At 44.1% G+C, this 16,096-nt stretch overlaps 3 protein-coding genes across 4 annotated transcripts; 1 reads left to right on the forward strand and 2 right to left on the reverse strand.

Moving 5' to 3' along the window:
- The first annotated feature begins 298 nt into the window (after positions 1 to 298).
- On the forward strand, positions 299 to 2,587 carry LOC109741830 (type III polyketide synthase A-like). Its single transcript, XM_020300910.4, has 2 exons — positions 299 to 576; positions 1,379 to 2,587. Exons 1-2 carry the CDS (start codon positions 378 to 380, stop codon positions 2,350 to 2,352), a joined length of 1,173 nt encoding a protein of 390 aa, XP_020156499.1. The 5' UTR covers positions 299 to 377; the 3' UTR covers positions 2,353 to 2,587.
- A 153-nt stretch (positions 2,588 to 2,740) lies between these two features.
- On the reverse strand, positions 2,741 to 4,470 carry LOC109741829 (uncharacterized). The gene has a single exon (XM_020300908.4). The coding sequence runs from the start codon at positions 4,372 to 4,374 to the stop codon at positions 3,088 to 3,090; it is 1,287 nt and encodes a 428-aa protein (XP_020156497.1). The 5' UTR covers positions 4,375 to 4,470; the 3' UTR covers positions 2,741 to 3,087.
- A 666-nt stretch (positions 4,471 to 5,136) lies between these two features.
- On the reverse strand, positions 5,137 to 15,788 carry LOC109741842 (pre-mRNA-processing protein 40C). Of its 2 annotated transcripts, none has more exons than XM_020300919.4 (16): positions 15,274 to 15,788; positions 14,248 to 14,394; positions 13,939 to 14,133; positions 13,288 to 13,819; positions 13,059 to 13,198; positions 12,912 to 12,949; positions 11,833 to 11,911; positions 11,246 to 11,713; positions 10,861 to 10,944; positions 9,067 to 9,207; positions 8,835 to 8,941; positions 8,614 to 8,725; positions 6,761 to 6,904; positions 6,533 to 6,679; positions 6,110 to 6,232; positions 5,137 to 5,675 (listed from the first exon to the last, which is right to left on the reverse strand). In XM_020300919.4, exons 1-16 carry the CDS (start codon positions 15,679 to 15,681, stop codon positions 5,382 to 5,384), a joined length of 3,159 nt encoding a protein of 1,052 aa, XP_020156508.1. In that variant the 5' UTR covers positions 15,682 to 15,788; the 3' UTR covers positions 5,137 to 5,381. The 2 variants fall into 2 exon arrangements, with proteins under 2 accessions (XP_020156508.1, XP_073367501.1); XM_073511400.1 differs by having other exon boundaries at positions 14,271 to 14,394; positions 15,274 to 15,786.
- Positions 15,789 to 16,096: the final 308 nt, after the last annotated feature.

The raw sequence follows: 16,096 nt of genomic DNA on the forward strand, positions 1-16,096 counted from the left end.
AAACAAGCATGAGACAGTTTTACAACAGGGCATGGGGGCTCACACGAAGATCACACCGAATAGATGGGCAAAAACCATGGGCGAACCAAAGAAGGGGGGTGGGAGAACAAACCTGCGCGAGCCGCCCTTCCATAAAAACTGGAAGAAAACCAGATGACCAGTCCACAACCTACCACCCTTTTCAGTTCACACTCATGCCGTCGTTCCCTCAGGCCTAACACCAAACAACCCGCTCCCAGCAAGCCTGAACCCAAACAGCCCCATGGCGAGCATCCCCTATTAAAGCGAAGCACCCATCACGCACACAGTGAAATCACAGGAGCGGAGAACTTGTAAACCTGAAGCGGAAGCAAGCAAGGAGCGCCTGTGAGGCAGCGATGTCTGGCCTTGGTGGACTCGGGAGCATCGGCGGGGGCGGCAACGGCATAAGCCACGGCTCGGGGGGCAAGGCCAAGCTGCTCGCACTCGGCAAGGGTCTCCCTGAACAAGTTCTACCCCAGGAGAAGCTCGTCGAGACCTACCTCCAGGACACCAGCTGCGACGATCCCGCCACCAGGGCCAAGCTCGAACGCCTCTGTGAGCTTCCTTCCTTCATGTCATTTGTAGTTTTACATATAACTGCTTCTCGGGCTGAGAGTTTTAAGTTGGCAGCAATAGTTGTTCTCCGTCGACTTCGAAAACAAAAATAGTTGATTCTCCGTAAAGAGATCATTGCCATTTGGTTGTAGCATCTTAGTTTACAGAATCTACCATGCTTTAGTATAACTGTCAGTTATCATAGGTGCAAAGTGCAACGAATCTCCACTCGGTAAATAAAATGTTCACATGGTCATTATTACTAAATCCCAGTTACAGTTTAGCTCAAGAAAATCAGCAGTACCTAACCTATTTTAGAGTATGTAAATCATGTGTAAAATGGAATTAGTGTGATGAGAAACACAACAAAATTCTACCTAGAAACAAAATTTCACAAGAAAAGAGACTGTAGGAAAACTCTCCTACAGTCATTGACCGCTAAAAAAAAAAATCCACCTAGAAACAACATGCGTGCGCAACTAGAATTATTACTCTCCAATTGTACTTATTTTTTGCTCTAGGACAAACACTAGACCCCCTCAAAAAAGAACACTAGAACACCATTTGTTTTTGTCCTTCTATTTGTGGTGAGGGCTAAGCAAACAAGAGTTAATAGTACATAATCACAAACTATAAACTATACTTATTTGTTATGTATTCCCTCCGTTCGGAAATAAGTGACATGGTTTTAGTTCAAATTTGAACTAAACTCACAACACTTATTTCCGAATTGAGGAAGTAGTAATTTGCATCAGTCCCTCCAATGTATGTATAATTGTTCCCCTGTGATTTGATTTGACAGGCAAGACCACAACAGTGAGGACAAGGTACACTGTCATGTCGAAGGAGCTCCTGGATGAATACCCAGAATTGAAGACAGAAGGCTCTCCAACATTGACGCCACGGCTTGACATCTGCAATGCCGCGGTGCTTGAACTTGGTGCTGCTGCAGCTCGTGCCGCCCTTGGTGAGTGGGGCCGTCCAGCAGCTGATATTACCCACCTGGTCTACATCTCCTCCAGCGAGCTTCGCCTCCCAGGGGGTGATCTTTTCCTGGCAACCCGTCTTGGCCTCTCTCCAAACACAGTGCGCACATCCCTTCTCTTCCTTGGCTGCTCAGGTGGTGCTGCCGCCCTCCGCACTGCCAAGGACATTGCAGAGAACAACCCAGGGAGCCGTGTCCTTGTAATAGCGGCGGAGACAACTGTGTTGGGCTTCCGGCCGCCAAGCCCTGATCGTCCTTATGACCTCGTTGGTGCTGCTCTGTTTGGTGATGGTGCATCAGCTGCAATTATTGGAGCAAGCCCTATCAAAGCAGAAGAGGATCCTTTCTTGGAGCTTGAGTTCTCAACCCAGGAGTTCCTACCAGGGACAGACAAGGTAATTGATGGCAAGATCTCAGAGGAAGGGATTAACTTCAAACTGGGGCGTGATTTGCCTGAAAAGATTGAAAGCCGCATAGAAGGCTTCTGCAGGATACTCATGGACAAGGTTGGGATAAAGGAGTTCAATGACGTATTTTGGGCTGTGCATCCCGGCGGACCAGCAATATTGAACAGGCTGGAGGTTTGTCTTGAACTTGAGCCAGATAAACTCAAGATCAGTAGAAAGGCCCTGATGAACTATGGGAATGTGAGCAGCAACACAGTCTTCTATGTGCTGGAGTATTTGAGGGATGAATTGAAGAAAGGGGCAATAAGGGAAGAGTGGGGATTGATCTTGGCTTTTGGCCCAGGCATCACATTTGAAGGAATGCTAGTTCGGGGCATTAACTGAAATTGAAGGAGATCCAAGTAGGTTACTACCAGATACATGGAAAGATCAAAAACAAGCTTTATATGGCACAGTAGCATTTCACAATTATAATTATACAGTGTAAGGATAGCAATTCGCGACTATAATTATATACTGTAAGAATATCATAAGCATAGCGTCTTGATGATTTCTGTTCACTACATACTCAGCACTTTGTAATTTTATGCTTTATGCTATCAATTATCAAACAATGTCAGTTACTCGAGTTTGTTCCCAAGACTGTATAAGCTGTTATTTTTTTAATCTGTGCTGGTTGTACAATGTACAAGTGTATGAGCAAACTAATACTGGTACTACCTTCCTCTCAGAAGGAAAAAGAAGCAGAACAACTGAGGCTTGAAACATACCATTATATAAAACTATTCTGAATTATACTAAACAAACGGTTACAGTGATAGATAGTAGATAGTATCAAGATCCCCTTAGCACTTTAACAAATGTAATATCTTTTTAAGTATTGCCAAAAGGCAACAAAATAGAAGAAGCTCTTGCAGAAAAGGGATTATGAAATGGCACTGACCATTCTGCCTTATAGAGACATTACACTCTGATCTAACTATTGGACCTTGAAAGATAGGCCCATGATAACATGAAGACAATACTAGAACCCATGTGAATGCCCTTCTTCTTCATCAACGTTATTCAAAGGCCAAAACACTTGAATAAATCAGAACTGACTTGCATGCCTCCAACAAATCATGGATCTGAACTTGGTGCTCCCTCTTCAAGAGATAATTCACCAGCAATCTTCTCCCAAGCAACTTTAGCATCCCCTTTCACAAGAAAGCTCATCTTAGCAACAACACCCTTGGCCTCTGCAGACCTCCCTCCCTTGACCAACCCCTCGACTAAACCCTTGACAGCCTCAAATGATGGGGCTGCCTTCATTGCAAAGCAGCTGTTACAAAGCCACAGTGCATCATCAAGCCTTTCCTTCTCTACCAAACTCTTAAACAGCAGGACATATGTCTGCGAGTGCACCGACACTCCCAAGTCACTCCTCCCCTCCCGCCTCTTCATCACCTTCATCCTCTTGAATACTCGCATGGCGGCCCCGGCATTCCCCTCCTTGCAGTACCCCTGCACAAGCGCATTGTAAGTAACGTAATTGGGCAGCACGCCTTTTGACTCCATCACATCGAGCAGCTCCTCGCCCTTGAAGGTTTCCCCCTTCCTTGCAAACCACCGCATCCGGCAATTGTATGTGACGACATTAGGCTCCAGCTTGTTCTCATTGATTTCCTTGAGCAGCTTCTCAAACTCCTCGGCATCGTCCTGCTCGGAGAACCCAGCGAGGAGAGTATTGTAGGATATGATGTCCGCGGGCGGGCGATGCTTAAACTTCTTCTTGGCCATTTCGTTGAGCAGCTTGCGGGCAGCGGGTAGCTCAGAGCTCTTGACCAGAGCGTGGAGGAGCACGTTGTGGGAGGCGCGGCCAGGGGCGACGCCGAGCGAGGACTCGGCGGATTTGAAGGTTGACTTGAGGTCGTCGATGCGGCCCGCGCGTAGAAGCGCGGAGAGGAGGGCGGAGAGTGAGACATCGGAGCGGGCGGCGGGGGCGGAGGAGGAGAAGGCACGGACGGCGTCGTCCGGGCCCGGGAAGAGGGAGAGGGCGCGCGCGAGGAGGCCGGGGGAGACCGGGGCGGAGGCGAGGAGCTGGTCGAGGAGGGAGGCGGCGAGGTCGGGGCGGTGGAGGCGGTCGAGGCGGGAGGCGGCGAGGGAGAAGAGGTCGCGCGAGGTGTGGAGGCGGTGGTAGTTGGGGCTGGAGAGCGCGGAGGCGACGAGGGAGTGGACGCGGTCCGGGTCGGTCTCCGCGCGGACGGCGAGCTGGAGATCGATGATGGAGGCGCGGGCCGCCGCGCGGGCGGGGGCGGGGGCGGGGGCTGGCGAAGGATCGACGTCCGGGAGCGCGGAGAGGCGGCGGAGGAGGTGGGCGGAGACGGCGGAGGGGTGGGGGTGGCGGCGGCGCAGGAGGGACGCCATGGTGATTGGTGAGTGAGCACGGGGTTTGCGAGGGTTTGGGCCTTGCGTTTGAGGGGACTTCCCCTTTCTGCTGCGGAAGCTTGCACAACTGCTCTACAGTCTGCCTGCAGCACTAGTCCATTTCACCCAAAAAAAAACTATGAAGGCCTCATACCATTTTGGTTAACCTGAAATTGTTTTAAAAAAACCTAAAATTGAACTTAAATAAGAACCGTATTAGATTGATCGTCGTTGTTTTAAATCCGAGCAGCAGGGTTATGAATTTCAGATGTTTTGACAGCCGACGATCCGTTCCATTTCGCGCATAAATCAGTGATTGGTAGAGTGTTTTTTCTGTTCAAAATGATATTAGGAACAAAGGAATAGCTCATAATGGGGGTTTTTAATTACTTTATTATTTGTTTAGTTGCTAATTGTGTGCTTATTTAAAATTTCTATTAGATGAGCTATTGTTCGACCAAAATGTTCGAGGAATACAAACATGAGAATGAGATCATGCCACCCCATGGGCATTTTCTGAAGTTGGTGCATATTTCTTCTCTCTTCATATGGTTTTATGAATTCAAGTGTGAAGTAAAAAACACCTTCCTCGCCGTTTTTTGTTTTGAAACTCCTCGCTGCTCTTGCTCTATGCTTCGTTTGTATGGTGCAGGTACATGGTTACAGGTGAAGTCTGCTGGCAAGAGCAGGCCAACACTTTGCTTCAAGTGAAACAAAATAGCACATTAACATGGCATTCTTTTTGGAAGACAACTCGATGTATTTCATCAACTTTAGAAAATTTATTCTTTCACAACAAAAGAACTGAAGATATCCATATCGCAACAGCCAACAATGTGACATGGCAGCATAAAATGGCACCAGGAAGGGGGTTGCGGAACAGTTGAGTTCTTGCTATCAAAACTGGTGATGATAACTCAAGGCCATTTTGTTACACAGACAAGGGGTCCTGAACAACCCGACAAGAGGAATAACCAGGGAGGTACACAAGTGGATGTTTCTAAAAGTTACCTCCGCCTCGGCGGATCAGAGGACCTGCGTTGTTGTCGTTGTTGTCTGGCATCGGTATCCGGTTTCTCTGTGTCCGGCTGTTTGAGCTTTCTCACCATATCATCCGCATATCGCCACCACATTGACTCTCGATCTTTGCTTGCCACTTTGCTGTACCTTGGATCAGATCTTAGAAGGTCTTTTGCTTCGCTCCAAGAGATAACCACAGTCTTTCCTCCTTCCGTCGTCCGAGTTGCTGCGTCTGGGGCAATCGCCTCAGACAGAAGTGCCTTGAAGTCACGGACACAACGCTGCAGGGAAATTATAGGAACATCAGGTCAGGTCAAAAGCATACCATAATTTAAGCATGCAAGCTCAGATGATACATATCGCGGCCAAAATGCTACCACGTCTGCTTAAACAAAGAGGATATATTGAAGTACTCCCTCCGTTCCAACATAGATGACTCAACTTTGTACTAACTACGGAGGGAGTAGCAGTGACCCAAGCATTGAAGCTCAAACATAAATACATGAGATAATTCCATCCATAAAGACTTCCATACAATAGTTCATGTGAATCTGCTGAATATTTTGGCAAATTCCTCTGTCAAAGAAAATGATTGGAACAGGCCAACAGGCTCAGAGAGCCCAAGAAGCAGACCCAATAAGCAAGCAGCTAGCACACCAGAGAGTTAGAATTTTTATTACAGTAGCTACAAAGGACCACCATAGTAGGAATATACCTCATATAAGTCCTTGACATGTTCACGGAATAACTTCTCGGCCTCACCTTGGCCTAAGTCCGGATTTACAGCACGACCTTGCGGATCCTTCTCAAGTTTTCGTTTGGATTCAGTCCATGATGCCTATGGAACAAAAACAACATAGTATGTCAGTTTATATTTTGCAAAGAGGCAACATGCCAATAATCAAAAGTGAGTGTATCCTAATATATCAAAAGGAACTCACTAAGGAGCAAAAGAAACAGATCGGCTGAACGTAAAAAAAGTACTATGACAAGTACTCCCTCTGTAACGAAATATAAGAGCATTTAGATCACCAAAGTAGTGGTGATCTAAATGCTCTTATATTTCTTTACAGAGGGAGCACTTAAGACCAAGAAGCATGTGCAGTTAAATAAAGAATAAATAAGTCAACCAAATCACCTTTGGATCTTTTATAGTTTCAACAAGCAAAGCCTGATACGAAGATGTGGCATCTTTTCTTCGGATCTTCAATTTTACTCTCTCCATTTCCTGCTCTTCCCTTTCTTTCCTTTTGCGAGCTTCGCGTTCCCTTTCCCTTAATTTGGCCTAACAATGCATACCACAGTATGTGTGAAACCACACGCGATAAATAAAGCATCGTACAGTTCATCAGCTAAGTTGACATACTTGTTCATCCACTTTGGCCTTTGCAGCTTGCTCCACTTCCCGTTCAGCGGATTTAAGTTCTGCTATGTATTCATTAAAAGCATTCTCTCTCTCTTCGTGCTTTACAGCTTTGTACCTTGGATCACTCCGGAAATTTTCTTTCACCTGTATGCAGTAGTACAATCCATTAAAGAAATGACAGATCAAAATTACATAAAATTGACAGATCAAAATCACATACTCCTACAACACTATACAAGTTTGACCCAAGTAAACAATCGGCTGTTTTATATGAAGTTCAGAAGGGAAGGGACTGTTGTAGAGTCACAATTGGTTCACACCAGCTAAACACAGTGATGTCATGCCATGTCAATGTAAACGCCGGAAAGATGAAACCTGTCCATGTGAAGATATATGGCTAACGTATGAAACAGACGATCATACTTCGGTAAAGCACATCCAGATGATTACCGGTTAGTGGCAACTAGAAAACAGGCATCAAAATGGCAACTTTAAATCACAAACTTTCACTAGACAATACGGCTCCCTATGTCAGAGCCTCAGAGGCAGCTGTTTGACTTGGTCTATTGCTAAGTTTCAACTTTCCAGAAGAAATGGGCAAATCGACAAGTTACACAAATCGTGTTACAAAATATCATGAGTACACAATAATTTAAGTTTCACAATAGGAGAACGAACCCATTACTGCTGTCAATATTAGAAGATAACAAAATGAAATAATCTCTTTAATCTAAAATTGATTCCTCGTCCTGGATCCAACTCAAAAAATCCTGGATCCACGTCATTCCAAACATAGCCAACTACCGTCTCCACTGGAACTGCCGTGTCACTCCACTAACTATCGCGTCTAATCATGTGCTAAACCCTCAAGCCGCCGCTTCACACCATACTGCCTATACCTCTCACTGTTCTTTTGTTTCACAAACAAGGAGCAACACTCAAATTTTCGTTGACGGTTCATCGATCTGCAGCTGCCACTTCTGTCAATATTGGAAGCCTTTGGGGCCGCGTGCGTAGGGTAGCACAGGGAAGAGCGTCCAAGCGGCGATAGACACAGAGAAAGCCGTGCACATCTGTGCCTGGTTGTAGATGCCTTCAGATGCAAAGCCTGACCCTGCGCTGCCGGCAAGTAACCCAAGGAAGGAAGATGGGGTATATTACGAAGATGGGCGGTTGTTCAAAAATGATGCATTGTTAAACATTACTCCCTCCGTCCCATAATATAGGACGTTTTTTTATACTAGTGTAGTGTCAAAAAACGTCTTACATTATGGGACGGAGGGAGTACTATTTGGTTTCTGCCAGAATTCATCACATCTTGATGAAGCAATTTTCTAGCCCCCAACCAACATTCCCTTTACGAGGGACTGATTGAGCCTATGCAGTGTTCGCCGTACAGCCTTATTGATTGTGTTCAAGTCATATCTCTAATCCAAATATGCGAACGTGTACTGTGCAACTTATGAGCAAATGCTTTGATTTAGGCATATTATATTATTATAACATACCCATCTCTCAAATTGCTTACTGACCAGTCGCTGCCTCAAGGAAAACACGGGAATAAGACTATCTTCACACAGAGAAGAAAGATAATAATATAGACTATCTTCATCACCATAACGCATTTTTTTCTTAGTGTGGTAAAAGAAGAAAAAATGATGAGAGCACAAAATAACTGACTTATTTTATTGCAATACAAATACAAATGTCTATACTAATCTGTAAGTGCACGTAACAGAATATCAATATATCATCACAAGGCAGATTATCATATTTTACATAAATCAGATGTGCCTTCTTTGTCATTTAATCTTGACACGAGATATGTAGTGAAATGAGTACAAGGAACTTACTTTGGTCCAACGGCTAGTTGGGATTATATCTTTACATTCTCGAAGCATTGATTTGAAGTCAGTTATGACAGCATTTCGCGCTGATTGAACTTTCTCTTCAAGAGCCCTCACCCTGCTCAAACATTTGAAAATGTGTCAAGTAAATGTTGATAACCCAATGATTTGATTCGAAAGACGAAACTGAAATTCAATAACATTAATATAAAAGTAGGTGGCCATACTTCTCCTTGAAAAGAGCCTCCCTTTCTTTTTTATCCAAGGCTGCAAATCTTGGGTCAGCACCCCATTTTCTTTCGAAATCCTGGTAACCTGTTTTCGAATCAATGCCCTGCAATTTATGTATTAAGGCATGACATTCAAGAAAGCAGCAGTTGCAAAAATAAGCAGCCATCGGATGCCCTAATTTAAAGGAAAACCTCAACTTGTAAAATGAATTAATAGCAATTAGTGAACCTCAGATGCTTCTTCTAATAGCTGTTTATATGCCTCAACGGCAGCCTTCTGAGCAGCTCTCTTCTCTTTTCGTTCCTCGTCAGCACGTGTCCGAACAAAGTGGTCAAATATAGCCCGTCTAGTCGAGTGACTTGGAATAGCCTGTAGTGGGGCAATCTACAGTTAGTATCATTCGAATATAGAATTACTGCTGTAAAGCTAATAGTAGCAGCAGGCAAACCAAAAGAAAATATATTGTACTCCCCCCGTTCCATAATTCGTGTCGGACTAAAACCACGACAAGAATTATGGAACAGAGGGAGCGCCTTACTACAGTAATAAGCATTATAAGTAAGTTTCATGTACTCCCTCCGGTCCTTTTTAGTTCGCATATAAGATTTGTCCGAAGTCAAGCCTCGTAAAGTTTGACCAACTTTATAGAAAAAAATACCAACATTCACAATATGAAATCAATATCAATAGATGTGTGATGACTTATATTTTCATTTTGTATAACTTTAGCATGGTAGATGTTGATATTGTTTCATATAAATATGGTCAAACTTTATGAAGTTTGACTTCAGACAATTCTTATATGCAGAATAAAAAGGACCGGAGGGAGTAATTCATGTATGACAAGTAATCACTACTTCTACTTAAGCAGGAAGAAATACAATTTAGGGCCTACTTTGGAAAAGGGCAAATTTAGTATGATCCTTTCTGAACATACAGTGTAGCGATCAGCTAATCATAATTGATGTACTCCAACATGAGGTTTTGCTTGGAGCCTTGGATACAACATAACCAGGATTAGAAAAACAGAGCATAAATGGGCAGTTTGGCATTTGCTATGCTGTGCAGCATTGAGCTGCTGAATTTAGTTACTTATGCAGAATCTTTCCTGATTCGAGTAAACTTATTGTTATGGCTCTAAAGAAGAGGTTACCACAACCAAAAGTAGTAACACAGAAGCTACTTAATGATAAACCAGAACCACAAGCACAGAGAACACAGATTCTCTAAATGAGTAATCGCTGTAATTTGAACACAGATCACAATGAACTAGGTTCGTCAGTTTTTTTCCAGTTAGAAGAACAGGAGTTAGCCTCGAACAGCAGATACTTATAAGGACACTTTAGAGTTTACCTTTAACTGCAATCACAGTAAATCTACAGACATAACCACCAATTACAGTATCAATTCAATTACAGAAAGAAAGCACTGACTTTGCATCATTGGAACTTGAACCAAGTTGGATAGCTACGGTTATTTATTTTGTTAGGATTAGTAAACTATATCACTGCCTTGAAAGGGGAACACCTGGTGCAGAAGGAACAAAGAAACAAAAAGATCCTTGAGATCATTGGTCAGCATTCACTTTGTTATCCTTGTGACAAATGATAAGTCAAGATATGTTCAGGCTCGCTCTGGTCTTCGGCCAAGAATAAACAGAAAAGCATATAAACGGTTAGGTGTGTCATTCTCAATATTCAGTCATGCAGAAAATCCAACAGTCCATTTAAAAGTTTCTAGTATTTCAATGAAAACCATCTGAATCAAAACTTCTCTTTGTGCGCTATGCGGGAGCTCTCCTCTTTCATACTACTATAGCACTCGGCAATCAGAACTCTACGCATAAACTACTTGGAAGAAAGATAATGCACCCATACAAGTAGAAATCAACTATGAAAAATCCTACATGGAGAGGGAGTGTCCCTGTTGGCCACAAATGATAGTATGGAAGCAGGAGTACGGTCACAAACTTGGCAAACCTTAAAGATCTCATGAAAGGCTATAATGACCAATTTCACAAACCTTAAATCGTGAATCGAATACTATTTTTGGCAGTTCCTTCTCCCACTTTGAAAATGGTGCTACTCCTCGTTCCTTTAGCATTTTCTGTGAAAGTTAAAAATGCATCCATGTCATGTTATTACTTCACGGCACCAACAAGAATCAGCAAGTTTCATAAATAAACAATTTGCATTCAGTTATCTTGGTTCCGAATAACATAAAGTAGACAAAATTTCGCCTTGCCAAAAACATGAAATAGCATATGGTTACATAATACAAACGAATTGAAAAGGCATCAAAGTTCATTGTCTTAAACTAGCATTTCAGGGAAAACCAAATCTTGTGGAGGAGAAAAAAGCTCCCTCGACATCTATTCTGAAATTCAAAATAACATCATGAAAATTACCTTAAACTCACGAATACAATCCTCTTTACTTGGTCCATGTTCCTCATCATCTGAATCTGAAGAGGAATCTGACATATTTTCATTGCCATTGTTATCCTTTGATTTCTCACCATTTTTTGAACCTTGCTGTTCCTTAGGTGCACCATCAGCTGGTTTAGATCCATTCAACTCGGATGCACTAGATGAAGGAGTAGCAAGAGGAGAGGACACACTGAAAGCACCAGCGTCCTGCAATTTCTTCTTTATCAAATCCAAAGCAGAAGGCGATGCAGGGGCAACTGTTTGCCGAAGCGGCAACGAATCACGGCCACCTGTCTGTATGGCAGGAGTACTTATTTCACCACTCGCCTCTCCCTTATTTGCTACTGTGCCAGCATCCTGCAGTGAAGTTGAACTTCCTTTCAAGTTGCCAGAATCAGCATTCTTGTTGAGTTCAGCCACCTCTGGCGGAAGTTGCCAGCTGCTAACCTGTTCAGCATCAGAATTAAGCCATATACTATTAGCAAATTCATGCGATACTGGAAGGCTACCCCACTAACCCAATGTAGTATATGTGCTGAGCTTCAAAACCATCATCAAGCACATACCTTTTGTTTATTGTCGTAGTAATATTTCTTTCCATCACTTGTAGTTACTATGCTCCAGTCTGTGCCAGCAATTTTGTCCCTGACAAAGTGAAAAAATGTAAGGTCCGTGAAACACTATTTGTGGGCATGCACAGAAAAACAAATTGGCATGTTTATTCAGGTGAAGAGCAAAAGACCAAAGAGGATAAAAACATTCATAACAATGGCAGCTTCCAGAAATTTACATGCATGTTTGGAACACGCTAGAAAGCCATTCAATTATTACAGGAGTCTGCAAAAATTCATATATTCCTTGCAGGGCCTACATAGGGTTGGTCCTGACATGCAGAAGTGCATTTATGACAATATCTTAGATGGGTAGTATGGTACCAGATATGGACAGGGTGCATGGAAGCTTTGCTATCCATGTGCCAGAACCATGAGTTGGTTGCGAGATCTTATGGGTTCCACCTCTAGCCTACCCCAACTTGTTTGGGACTAAAGGCTTTGTTGTTGTTGTTGTTGGGTAGTATGTTACCAATCTAGATGGACAGGAAAAGTTGTTCAACAACATCTCAAACATTGATATTTCGCTGGATAATACTGCAATCATATTGAGCTGGAATACAACAAATAAAACATGTGAAATCATGCCAGATAATACAAGAAAACTAAATATCCTGCCTTGTGGCACCAATATCAAAATGTAAACAAGAGCAGGCCGTTCTTTTACACTACTCATAATTGCATTTTGTGGTTTATACTTTATACTCCCTCCGTCCGGAATTACTTGTCGTATAAATGGATGAAAATGGATGTATCTAGAATTAAAATACATCTAGATACATTCATTTCAACGACAAGTATTTCCGGACGGGGGGAGTACTATTTACCGATCATCCAACATTTAACAAGACCTTATAATTAGTTGCTGTGCACATTATCATCCACAGGAAATTGTAGGTACAAGATGTTTCGTAAAACGCCTAAGAGTATAGAAGTGGGACTGATCAAATTCAAGAAGGTTCTTACAACCCTCATATGCCAACATAAAATTAGCCGAAGTAGCACAGGGTAAAATGAGCAGTTGCACGACATACCAAGAAGCTGGAACTGGTTGAGCTGCAACCTTCTCGAGCTATAGCAGAACAGGAAAAATGAGTTAGTTACATTGTGGTGCTAAATTGCCATGTCACAGACTAGAATGAAGTTATATTACTTGATAAAGCTATTCTTCGTGCAACTACCTCCCCCTTATAACCAGGTGGTCTTTGATAAGTTGATTCCCCTGTCAAGGCATTGTAATAATATAGAACACCGGCTTCTGTTTTGTGTGCAGACCATGTATCTGAATCCTGAACTCCGGCCGTACTTCTGTCCTCCAGCCCTTCAGCATTCCACATAAATCATAAGAACTGGAGAATTAACAGGAACACCAAGACTCAACACGAACATCAGCTCCAGTAAAAAGAATACCTGTTGGATGTTGTTCAACTGAAGTATGAATGGACTGCACAGATCCTGGATTTACGGATGGTTGTTCTTTGGGATCACCAGTTGTAATGCCTGGTGGTTGGATGTTGGGCAAGGATGTAGTCACAGAAGAAGTTCCAACCATTGGTGCACCAAGAGGTCCAAGAGAGCCCGGTGGATATGAATGGAAGGGAGCCTGCTGAAAGCCAGTAGGTTGTGGAGGATATCCCCATAAAGGTTGAGGTGGATTACCAGGCGCTGAAGGATAGGATGGATAAAACTGTTGCTGAGTTGCCCGTGGAACAGCACCTGGTGCAGCACCTGATGGCGATGTTTGAGGCAAAGATGGGGCTGGACCTGTAGGCCTCTGAAGGAGGCTTGGTGGAGTTGACAAGTTTGAAGGACGTTGTCCAGGTGCAGAACCCCCAACAGCCCCAAATCCCTCAGGACGAGGTGGCAGTGACTGCACTGTATGGGGACTTACCTCTGGGGCACTTGGGGCATCCGACTTGGAAGCACCAACATCCAGGTTACCCTGTAATAATTCAAAAAAATATTAGTGCCTCATTGACAAGATTCAAGCATATGGGAGCAAGCCAATCGAAGCATGCAGTGCTAAAAAAAAGCTGGAGGGCTCAGGGGTCAGGACTGTGCCTGTTGTGGGTTTGCACCATAAAGAATATTGGGCGTCCTAGGTGGCACTGGAAATGGCAACCGAATAGATGCAGGAGGATTTGGTGCCATAGGTCCAGGGAATGGTGCACCTAGGCGAGGCAATTGCCCAGGAGCAGGAGGTTGCAAGGATGCTGGTGGAGCAAACATAGGGACTTGGACAGCATGGTTTGTCCTCTGAAAGAAAAGGTGGCATTAAATGTTAGTGCGTTACAGAAGAGGATCGGTTCATTAAAAACTAATAACAAGAACAATAGTAATGCTAGTAATAATAAAGCCATGAGAAATTACAGTGTCAAGTTGAAACTGCTGACCAGTAGGCAGGCTAGCATTGGCATGTGAGACTACATTATATGAGAAAGAAGGCCTGTTCCCAAAATACTGCCGTGGAGCTGGTGGCTGGAGAGCCGCTGGAGGCATTGGACGAGCCATCGGAGCCTGGAAAGGGAGAATGGTAAGAATACTAGTTATGATAATCTAACTTGAACATCGTTGAGTTGCTTTGCAGCGATCATAAGTTTAGGTGTCAATAGTCGAATTTCTTTTACTCCTTTATTAAATGTTGCAGAAGCAGGATGCAAAAGCCATGTACGTTTAGTTCCATTAAGAATTTTCACTTGACTAATCATGAAGGCTATAGAAATGAAACATGCAGCAGGTTTATTACTGATTGAATAGGCTTCTAGGCATTCATATGAAAATTTTAGAATTCTTTATGCAAAGGTTCACGTCAGACGTCCGTGGACCGTGATAGAGAAAGGTAACCTATCTGTGTTTTCCGTCAGATGAAAAATCAAGCCAAAGAATGTTTACCAAATGAAGGTCAAAAACAGTGCAGCAGGCATAACATCAAAGTTTCAACATAATTATGCAACATAGTAACATACACCTAAAAGAACAATTTATTTGACAAAAGCATGAACTAGGCATTCATGTTGAAGCTAACAGAAACAAACAAATTGTCGTTTTTTTAACCGGAGTGATATATGACACTCTTGGCAGGAGGACTAAAGTAGGATTATATATCAGTTTGAAATTACTAAGTTCAGAGTGTCCCTACATGAACAATACAACGGACAGGCTTCTGCAATCAAAAATTGCATCACATGTCAGCGGCTCGGCACCTATCATCAGAACTAACCAAAATATATTCCCCGGCAATGATAGCACCATGTATCCTTTGAACAAAATTACAGCATTGCATATGCGGATCATACAACAAAATGCATGAGAGAAACAATTTTCTTAAATGAACGTCTGTTAATAGTTAGGTTAAGCATATAAGCTGAAGAAAGGGATAGGATACTGATACTCTACCGGAGCGGAAGCTAGCTGCTGGTGGGCCAAACCGCTGCCCATATGCTGCGGGGGCGGCGCCCTGGGCAGAACGTTGTAAGAGAACGCGGGCGCCGGAGACGACGCCGGAGGCGCCATGTACGCCGGCGAGCCAGCGAACTGCGGCCGCGGCGGCCGCGGCCCTGGAGCGGCAGCCGAGGCAGGGGAAGCAGGCGGCGGTAGCACTGCGGCACTCGAGGTGGAGGTGGAGGTAGGAGTGGTAGCGGGCGGGGCATCCCCAGCTGCCACCTCTTCCACCGCTGGGGCCGCCGCAACGGCGCCAAGATCGGATGCTTCCCCTGGTTCCGCCACTGGGGCAGCTTCCTCAGCCCGAGATGGCTCATGCTGCGGGTTGGCACCGTCGGAGGCGACCACCTCCGGCGTCGCCATGGGAGTAGAGTGTGGCCTAGGGTTTTGTGAGGCGAACGGGGCCGGACGGGCGTCGCGAGAGAGAAGCAGCCAACGGATGAAGAGAAAATTAGACAGAGCGGAATCTTTGAATGGACCGTGGGTACCCGTAATCAGGCTTGGGCTCGGCAGCACCTGAAAGGCCCACAATCTTGCGCCATGACCCTCCGCTATCTAGGGTCCGTTTGGTTTTGTTTAGAAAAAACTAGGGTCCGTTTGGTTCGGGGGTTTGGTTTGGATGGGTGTGGATATCCCCGCCTCACAAGGGATAGCCTCTTTTTCCTTACGGATCAACCAATTGATTAATTAGTCGCGTCGTGAGCCATCGGATTCGTCCCTTCACAGACATTGGATCAGTCAATGCATGGCGCATCGCCCTCATCCCATCACCTCTAGC

The sequence above is a fragment of the Aegilops tauschii genome, chromosome 1 (assembly GCF_002575655.3).
Source record: "Aegilops tauschii subsp. strangulata cultivar AL8/78 chromosome 1, Aet v6.0, whole genome shotgun sequence".
In the NCBI taxonomy this organism is placed as follows: Eukaryota; Viridiplantae; Streptophyta; class Magnoliopsida; order Poales; family Poaceae; genus Aegilops; species Aegilops tauschii.